This window comes from Podarcis tiliguerta, assembly GCF_965153285.1.
Source record: "Podarcis tiliguerta genome assembly, chromosome: 2".
NCBI classification, from domain to species: Eukaryota; Metazoa; Chordata; class Lepidosauria; order Squamata; family Lacertidae; genus Podarcis; species Podarcis tiliguerta.
The window spans coordinates 112,518,695-112,529,177 of NC_139535.1; the positions used below are offsets into that span (position 1 = coordinate 112,518,695).

The 10,483-nt window shown below is 42.3% G+C and overlaps 1 protein-coding gene across 1 annotated transcript; it reads right to left on the minus strand.

Annotated features, from left to right (window-relative positions):
- Positions 1-6,143: 6,143 nt before the first annotated feature.
- Positions 6,144-9,484, minus strand: LOC310671358 (claudin-34-like). Its single transcript, XM_083427130.1, has 2 exons — positions 9,391-9,484; positions 6,144-7,236 (listed from the first exon to the last, which is right to left on the minus strand). Exon 2 carries the CDS (start codon positions 7,233-7,235, stop codon positions 6,237-6,239), a length of 999 nt encoding a protein of 332 aa, XP_083283256.1. The 5' UTR covers position 7,236; positions 9,391-9,484; the 3' UTR covers positions 6,144-6,236.
- Positions 9,485-10,483: the final 999 nt, after the last annotated feature.

A 10,483-nucleotide genomic window follows, 5' to 3' on the forward strand; every position in this document is an offset into this window, starting at 1 on the left:
CAGAAGTGAGAGAATGGACCCAATATTTGTCAGAATGGAACCAATAATTATAGAAAATATGCTTGTAAAAGAATAGATTTGAATGCCAGTTCATTCATTCCATGCACATTTTTGAAAGGGGGGTGGGTGGGTGGAAAGAGTGAATTCATCCCCGGGGGGCTTCCAAGTCCTGGCAATTCACTGTTTGCATTTATTTAATATTTGAAGATGACTTCTTGCTTCAACTCTGTTTTTTTGTGTGTGTTTTAATATTTTATACAAGATATTAACACACAAAAAAAAATAAAACAACAATAATAATAATTTAGTTAGACCCTGCCCATCCGGCTGGGTTTCCCCCTCTTTTAATTCTAATAGCGCATTAGAGTTCTGATATAAAAGAGGGAAGATAAGTTGCAGCTAAGGGTGGAAAAGAAAAAAAACATCTTAGGAAATGGGATGGGAAGCAGATAATAGAAAGGGGGGGGGGGCTTACTATGTAACGAATCCTGATGTGCAATTTGTGGAATTTCAACAACAACAACAACACAACAAAATATTTAATAAAAACCAGAACAGAAAGAAACCAAACCAATCCCCACCCCTAATTAGGTATTATCCAGATGAAAAGCAAAAACTAAAGGACATAACTAATTCAATCCCATTCATTCCAATAGGCTTACTCTGAGTAGAATCTCACTGCATTGTCACTGCAACTCCTTGCATTAGAGTATTTGGGCAATTTTTAAAAAAGCCATGCAGAAGATTTTGGCATGCCAGAGGAATCCTGCGAAGTGGAGATGGAGGAAAGCCCCAAACATACCATCATACATGTTACTCCCTGCAACAGGGAGTAGCAAACTGCTAAATATTGGAATATATTGCTATATGGCAATATCTGAAATAAGGATGGAGCTATGTAGAGGCATTGGCTGGCTTCACAGTTTTCCCCACGTTGTGATTTTTGTACAGCACACACTCACACACTTCACTAGTTGCGGGACAGAATCTTTAAACTATTTTCTGCCCCCTGTGCGTGTCAATACTGTACATAGATTTGAGTCACCTGAACCTGCAGATGCAATCTCTGGAACGTGACTGTATAATTGGATGCTGGGAGTGTGTTTGGGAGGAGCTGCAGGAGCCCCCTGTTCTGCCGTCCTCTCCCCCTCGGTCCAGCAACTACTCACCAGCTCCTTCTCTGTCGTCAGTGCCTCTGGCATGCGCCTCAAGGTCACAAAGACCAACATCTTGCACTTAGCATTGCACAGAAGAGCACAGGAGCCCTTCTCGGCTTGGGTGAGGAGCTAGGGTTACCCAGCTGGCGTGCAGCCCATTGATGTTTTTCCTCTTTGTGTTTGTTGGCCTTGTGCTGGTGCCAGGCTATTTTGTGCCCTGGGCATGGCTAGCTACTTGCACTCCTCTCCCCAAAACTGCTAAGTTCAACTTTCCAAAACAGGTGCCTTGCGGGGGGGGGGGGGGGAATGAAAAACACAAAATGTGAAACTGCTATCTTTATATTAAATTATTACCGGCCTCCTCTCTGCAATTTGTTCTTATTACAGTTATGTTAAAAACAACAATAGCTTCTCTCACAGATATTTGTCAAATCAGTAGTTTGTGCTTTGAACCTTAAAAGTTCTAAGGTGTTGTTTAATACCGTAAATGTCTGAATTTGAAAACAAAACAAAGTTTGTCTAAGATTTTTGAACAATTAAGATGAACCTACTATATATATATATGAAGTGAAACAAACATAGAAAGATTTCTTCCAAATAATCTGAAAAGGAGTCTGAGAATTCATTGACACAACTCTTGAGAACCTGCAGTTGTAGAATGAAAAGAACAGCCAATAAGGAACAGCATCTGTAGCTACACCTTCACAAGAGTTTGAGAATTTTCTGTTTTTATTTTAGAGCTTACAGTCTGTAGACTACAGTTCTTCAGTGTAGCTCCTGGTTTTGAGAGCTCTGTAATTGCTTTATTGAAGAGCCCATTTTTTCAAAACATCAACTTTTGTCAAAAGATTGACCAGGTAGAAGATGTAACATTTTTAAAGGTATACCGCTATTTTAAATGTGTCGTTTACCTTTTTATTTTAATTCACAACTGAATGCTTATTTGCTTTGAGGACAGATTAACCACAATATAGAATTCTGGAAATGGGAATCTTAGTACAGTATTTGGGGGGGCTTGTATGAGTATAACATCCTGATCATGTTGAGGCATCTGATCAAGGACTGTATTTTAAAATGAGTTTAAAGATATATTTGCAAATGTTTGTATGTTTCATGCCAGGCAGAAACCAGCTGGCTAAGTACTCTGGCAGTTGTATTTCTTCCTGCTCTCCTGAACAAGCCCCCCCCCCCCCCGATTTATAGCAGTAGCAGGAGACAAGTTTCTCAAAGTTGTAAAAGGGAATTACAGGCTGGGAGCAAAGGTTATACTGACCCTACACATTACACAATACAATCAAGCTGCAAAAACACTAATTAAGAGTTGGTAAATAGTAAGATTTATTGTTTAACAGAAAATAATACCATGTGCCTCCCATCAGATTCTAGCCATATTTTCCCAAGGTTTAAGGTATCCTGAGAAAGTTAAAGGGCAATAAATTTTGGGAAGGGCTAATGGGAAAAGCAGCTGCCTGGGAAAGGGCGGTGTAAACTGAAGAGGCTTCTTTTTACTGAGTTCCTTTTACTTTGCAAAGGCCTTTTCTTCTAAAAAGCTATCTATGTTATATATGAGATTTATTGGCTTAATGTAATTATGCAAAGGATTTAGAAAGTAAGAAATGTTAGATTCTTATTTCATTGATGGTGTGTGAGAATGTGAACCCAAGATCTCTGTTTAGATAGAATTTAATACCATGAGCCATTTGTTTTAGTCATTTCTTTTGGAATGCAGGGGCAACAGGGGTAAAAGGTGATCTGGTAATTAAGGTGCCTTGTCGAGGCAAATGTAAGATATATGGCTACTTGTCTGCCATTTATGGATAGAAGGAAATATAGCTCTTTGTGTCCCATAAATGGTAATAGGAAATGGGTGTATCTTTTATGATTGATTCTAGCAAACAGCCAATAGGAATTTCAACCAGGCTGATTGGACAGAGGCAGCCAAAGGAGGAGCAAGGGGGCTGGGCTGAGGAAATATAAGTGCTGGCCATCAGGGCTGGAGTGGGCAGAGCTTTGGTAACCATATACCACTGTGCCTATCATTTATTTGTCTGACAAATAAATTATTATTTTAATTTCTCTATTTCTGCGTTGAATATTTCATTCCAGCTAAGCGTTAACCACAAGCAGGCTGCTACACTAGCATTGCACAGCAACACCTTCAGGTCATGTGAGTTTCCCTTGTTGAGCGCAAATATAACATTGAATCACAATGGTACAAAATAACTCAGCAAGCTGACATTTATCAAGAGTTAAACAAAGATTAGTGTACTAAATATTATTTCCAATTCTAAGTAGTTTGCTATTGGAGAAATACCATATATGATTATAAAAATCTAAAGCAAGAATTATTTGAAAATATGATTTCATTTCTAGATCAGACAGACAAGATTTCTTCTACTGTATATTTCTTTCTTTATCATATACAGACAAAGCTTCTATTTTTAAACAGGAAATATTTTTGTAACTAAGGTCTATTATACAAATCCATACAGATGTTCATTTTCTTACAGTTCTGTTAAGTTGTATACAAATTATAAAGATGAGTCAATTATTTACTAAATTGGTGAGTTTTGCCATTACTGCATATTCTGATAGTTTCTCTTTCCATGCATCTATTTCAGGACATATGTCAGATTTCCATATGTCAGCCAACACCACTCTAACTGCTATGGTCATATAACTAAATAGTTCAACTGACGATTTCACAATACAGTAGCTGAAGGAGTCATTCCCAACAGCATAGTTTTGGGGTCCAATGTAAATTTAGGGTTGTTTTTTTTTACATTTTCTCATTTCGAAATGAACTTTCCTCCAAAACATTTTGGTCTTTTCACAAGTGCACCATAAATGGAAGAAGATTCCTTAAGGTCTATCACATTTCCAGCAATGTCCATTCATTGCATTATTCATCTTCTGTATATTTTTCAAAGTTATATACCATTGAAAGAACATTTTTGTACAGTCATACCTCATGTTACGGCCGCTTCAGGTTACGTGTTTTTGGGTTGCGGACCGCGGGAAACCTGGAAGTACCGGAACGGGTTACTTCCGGGTTTCGCCACTCGCACATGCGCAGAAGCGCCAAATTGTGCCAGCGCCTGTGCAGGCGTGGCGCTTCAGGATGCGAACGCTGTGGGTTGCGGACGTGCCTCAGTCACAGGTTATGTCTGCAACCCGAGGTTCCACTGTACCAATTTTGTTTGGTACCAATGTTATTCCTCTATTCATAATTGTTCTCGTTGTTCCACTGTAAACTGCTCTTAAAATTTTTGGATCCATTTTGTCATATAAGGTTTTGCTTGTTCGGGCTCGGTGTCATATTTGAGTAATAGTTTATAAATTTTACCCAAAAGGTAGAACTCTGTTATGATGGACTCAAATTCTGTCTTTTCACTGATTTAAATGTTTGCCATACAGTCTTTCTTGAATCTGCATATTAGTTGACAGTATGTAAGCAGTTTCATATTCTTTCTCCTCTTTAATACTTTGGCATGTATTTGATCTGTTCTTGAAGATGAACCATATCCTGGTACAATATATAGTCATATATTCTCCTATCGGCTCTAATAATAATGTTTTAGTGGTGACATTAACAGTGCAGGTAAGGGCATATTTGTGATTTTTGTAGTGCAACTCATTTTTGTGGTGCAGGCTGTGCCCCTGGCTATGATGTGTGATTTGATGAGGAGTTTGGGGAGCTCCAATGTGAAAAGAGTGAGAATCCATGAGGATCTGTGCTTCAAAACCACGTTTTTGAGCTATGGAGTGGCCAAGAAGCCATGGATCCAAGTTTTTTTGTGGTGCAGGTTGTGACCCTGGGCATAATGTGTGATTTGATAGTGAGTTTGGATTGGCACAATGGAAAAAGCGTGAGGATCCATGCTTCGAAACCACGTTTTTGGGCCACGGTATGGCCTGGAAGCCGTGGATCCGAGTTTTTTTTTTGGTGCAAGCTATGCCCCTGCGCATGATGTGTGATTTGATGGTGATTTAGGGGTGGCCCAGAGCAAAAAGCGTGAGGATCCATAAGGGTCCGTGCTTCAAAACCTCGTTTTTGGGCTACGGTGTCACCAGGAAGCCATGGATCTGGGATTTTTGTGTTGCATGCTGTGCCCATGGCCATGATGTTTGATCTGATGGTGACTTTGGCCTGATCTAATGCAAAAATCATGAGGATTCATCAGGATGCGTGTTTTTTAACCATGTTTTTGCTCCATTTCGGCAGCACGAAACAGTGGATGCGTGATTTCTTTGGTTCTGCTTACAGACTAAAAAGTCGTATACAGTATCATGGTGTTTTTATTTTGTTTCACTATAAAAATCATATGAATTCATGAGGATCCATGCCTCGGATCCATGTTTTTGTGGTGCTGCATCCACGTTTTTGATAGTCCAGTCTGTAGGCGTGCCTTCCAGGTGTGATTTGACACTGCATTTGTTGGAGTTATTTTTTAAAAAGTGGAGGATCCATGAGGATCCGTGTAGATCCACCTTTAACCCAGACCCAAGTGCACAATTATCAAGAACTGAATCCTACACAGGAGTAGACCCACCAGTTAGGCTTTAGTGGGTCTGCTCTGGAGGAGGCTCTGAAAAACGGGACGAGAGCGTGCATTAAGACCGGCCAAGATCATGCGAACAGAGTCAATATTTTAATTAATATTGGTTTATTAATTGGTTTATTAATTACAAGCAAACAGCAAAGAACCTGCAGAAACAATGCTAACACCAAACCCTACGTATAGTCAGTAAAATAGAAAAATCGCCACCCGACCCCACCCCCACCCATCGTTCCCTCCCTCCACCTATTTCCCCTTTTCTTCCTAATGTCTCAACAAATGAAAATGATTTATAAAAATTTTACATGGGGAAAAAAACATGAATGAGAGACATTGCACACTTTTGTAAATCAACAAAATCTTTAATAAATATATAAATAACTACTAGTCATAAAAAAGGGCCTCCTCACCTGAAGGACATCAAAGCCCACCTGAAGTCCCAAAACAAAACTTATCATATCCTGATCCACGCAGATCCACCCGTGTATGGAGCGATCTGCGTTGATCTGGATCTGATAGTTTACGACTCCCTGTTGTAGGGTATAACATGTATAATAGTATGTTTTGGGACTTCAGGTGGACTTTGATGTCCTTCAGGTGAGCTTTGGGGCGTACGGCTTTCCTCCATCTCTACTGCGCAGGATTCCTCGGGAATGACAAGATCACTTGCACCCCTTTCCTCCATCTCAACTGTGGAGGATTTCTCTTGAATTACCAGATCTAGCAAAGAACCACACTTCGAACAAGTAGTTAGACTCTCGCTATTCACTGCACTTCCTGGGGTAATCACCACTACAGTTTCCATTAGAGATGTATCTGTTGTGGTGGTCCTGATGCAACATCTCTCAATCCCAACCAATGCTGCACTCAGCAGCTGGAAACCTGCAGCGATAAAGCCTAGATATATAGAAGGTCCAATATGCTGCTCGCTGGGAATCTGAGGCAATTCAAAAGTTTCAGGGAAGTCAATTTCCCCATTTTGTAAGACAGCGGACATGTTCCATACCACAGAAATCAGGACGAGTATCCCTGCAACTAAGTCCAGCAGAGCTCCAAGCCTAAAAAAGCGAAAGAGAAAATCCTTATGTTTTCCGGGCTTCACCACATTGTACAAGGCAAATGAAATTAATCCCAGGGCCACTGAATTCATAATGGCAGCTAATGCCATTAAATCCTGTGCGATAAAAATTTCCCTCGGGAGGGTTCGATGCTGCTCATTGAGATCTTCGCAATGCCAAAAAGAGTTTCCGTCGTTAGAAGGGCCTTTCCAAAAGCAGACCTGCCAGATGCCAATCCAGATGTTTTCAGAGCCAATCCCCTCGATGTTTTGCACACGCCACACTCGCCAGTTGACACTGAGTGTCGACACAATGCACATCGGCAAGGCCAAAATATCCACCAGGAATGCAGATATCTTTAGGCTGGAAACTAAACTCAGCCACCTGCTCACGAGGGAGCCTTCTTTCACCTGCATGGGGGGTTTGGAGAGGAGGGGACCAGGGGAGACATTGTCAGACATCCTGGAAACAAAAGAGAAGACAAGATGCAGTGAGAGAGGGAATAACAAGCATGTCTAGTCATTGAAGGACATCCTCCCTCCTGCATTCTTCCTTCCATGCACAGAAAGAAGCAGCAAAAGAAAAAGTTCCTGCTCTCTCCCACCCCCTGGTTAGGTAGAGACACCTGATCCAGAGAAGCCAACACTCAGACTTTCTTCCAGCACACTGCTACTGATTTAATCTACTGTTGCATTGTTCCTGTGAAAATGGCCAGAACCTCAGGAACCTGTTGTGGATGGGAAGCTGCTCATGATTTTGCTGTTTTGTGGGTTAAATCACAGAGCCTAGGACTTCGGTCCCTGCTCCTGCCAACCTAGCAGTTCGAAACCATGTCAAAGTACAAGTAGATGAATAGGTACCGCTCCATCGGGAAGGCAAACAGCGTTTCTGTGCGCTGCTCTGGTTCTCCAGAAGCGGCTTAATAATGACCCGGAAGCTGTATGCCGGCTCCCTTGGCCAATAACGCAAGATGAGCGCCGCAACCCCCGAGTCGGTCACGACTGGACCTAATGGTCAGGGGTCCCTTTACCTTTACTGCAGCTATCCTTTCCCACTGAGCATAAACACACCTAACGGCATAGTGCAGAATGTTTAATCCATAAACTTACGTGAAATGCCTTCCTCAGCTAGAGTCTAGCGTGCAAGGAAAGGAGAAGATATTTGCTAGGTGCTCCTGAGCCTCAAGAAGACTGAGCTGTTGGCCACTGAGCTGACGTTCGCCTGAGCAGCCAGCCAGCCACAGCAGCAACTGCTCTGCAGAATTCTTAGGTCAGTTACAGTCCAGTTAGAATCCTGACAACAACACAAATCATAACTCCAGGGTACTGGTCATTTGGAACATCAGGAAAGTGGAAAATGGGAGGGAACTCAGTTCCCTTCTTTCCCAATGCAGAGTGTCTATTCCAGGACACTGTGCAGTTAAAACACGTTCTTCCTGAAGTCGGATTCAGAGCAGTTCCAGCAGTAAAAATGGTGATACAGTGTGTGTATCTCAGTACAGCTTTGTTTGATGGTCCTGAATGCATTTCATAAAGGGTCTCCATGTACAAGAAAGGCTAATAGCATGAGGCCCTGAACAATGAGAATTGCCTTGGCAAAATTATTGAAGACTCCTTACAAACCTCTCATTCTTCTTCCCCATCACATTTCTTTGCACATAATAGTAAGGGAGAATTTCTTAGCTGCTTTCCTTTGCACTGGGATTACATGAAATTTGTGCCATGGGACCCCATCACTCACACCAATACGGGCAACACCATTTTCAGAACCTAGGTGCCCATGATTTAAAATTGCTTTCCTAAGACACTTCCGTCAAAATATTTGTGTTACTTTCTTCCTGTTCCTTTCTTTGTTGATGCTCCAAATGTGAGCTGCTCAGCTGCATGCAGTTTCCACTGAAGTGTGTGTGTGTGATTAACATTTGGCCAAGCAATGGGCCTAAATCCATCTATTTGACCGGAAATAACTTTGGGAGCCAGTCTTTAAAAATCTAAAGGAGATATCAAATTCAGAGGAATTAAAAGCTGTCATCTTTTTGACTATTTGAAACATCTTAGAACATACACAAATGTTAATGTTTGAAGGAAGGCAGCAAATGGAGCATTGGAGCCATCCATTCATTTCAGGAGTTGTGACCATTGATAAGATGAAGCACTTTCACATTGCATGGCAGTGTGCAGTGCTTTTAAAAAGGTAAAGCTAAAGGACCCCTGACAGTTAAGTCCAGTCACGGCTCTGGGGTTGCGCCACTCATCTGGCTTTACTGGCCGAGGGAGCTGACATTGGTCCGCAGACAATTTTTCCGGGTCATGTGGCCAGCAAGACTAAGCCGCTTCTGCCGAAACCAGAGCAGCACACAGAAATGCCGTTTACCGTCCTGCCGGAGTGGTACCTATTTATCTACTTGCACTTTGACGTGGTTTGGAACTGCTAGGTTGGCAGGAGCAGGGACCGAGCAATGGGAGCTCACCCCGTCAAAGACGCAAGTCCAGTTCTGGATCTGCATGACATCATCCACACCCAAATGCTCTCCCGTTCTGTTTCCCCCATTTAATCCGGATACACCATCTCCATTGAAAACTCTTTGCTTTTCCCTGCCTCCCCTTTCATCCTCACCTGAGGAGATCTTGGCCATTCTCTTGACAGGGACCTCCGTTCTCAGGCCAGATTTCTGTTTTCCTTCATTCCTCCTTCTCCCGGTCTGGTTCCCTGAGAAAATAAGAGAGAGGAGGTTTCATGCAAGTCAAGGTGTGCAATGGATCTTCAGGGCATTTGGGAGGAAGAAAAGGTTCAGGAACAAGCGACGCAGCAGCCCCCCAAGCGTAAAAACACATTTGGACATATCGCTCATGAGATTGCCCCCCCCCCCCCCGCGGATATAAATGCAGAACATCCTGTGCTCCTATTAATATACAAAGTGGGGTATTTCATATGCTAAGAACAGAGGCAGCTGCCTTATACGGAGCCAGACCAATTTTGGGAAAGTGCTACATGGGCCAGTCCACCGATTGGCTACCAATGAGAACATAGCAAAAGACAAAATGGCTGCCATATGGTGTGGTATGAAATAAATTTGCCTGGCTGTGGGGCGTGAAGGCCGCACCCTGCAAGACCCTTTCCACGTGGCCTAGGCCCCGACTCGCTAGCCCCACAAAAGAGGCTCCTCATGAGGCCAGAGGAACATGGCCTGGCTGTGGGGCATGATTCGAAACCTCCAGTCCCAGTCCAGTGCTCTAACCACTAAACCACACTTTCCCCCATTGCAGTCTATAACAGCCTGGAGGGCCACAGATGCCCCATATTCTCTGGCTCTGAGATTGCCCAGTTTCCTTTCTATTCCTTGCTGTGCAAAAAGAAAAATACCCATGACAAAATGTGACATTTTTGGTTCTTTGGAGAGAGTTCTGCTTCTCTCTCTCTCTCTCTCTCTCTCTCTCTCTCTTCATTTAAAGGAGCCTCATTCCTTTTCCCACCCAACTTCCTCCTGCACACAGCTTCAAAATTTCCATAAAGAACTAACTAACTAACCAACCATAATTTAAGGAGATTAAGGAGATTATTTATTTTTATATAATGAAAATAGATGGGAGGATAAGTGAATTGCGCAAGGCAAGAATATATAGGATGGCAAAAATCAAAAGAAACAAAGAATATGATTTGGGTTCTTAAAATAACAACAACACATGCCTCCTCAGTGGATTTCAGAACA

What these genes read in the sequence shown, in the direction of transcription:
- LOC310671358 (XM_083427130.1), bottom strand. Translation starts at nt 7,235, where the DNA reads ATGTCTGACAATGTCTCCCCTGGTCCCCTCCTCTCCAAACCCCCCATG.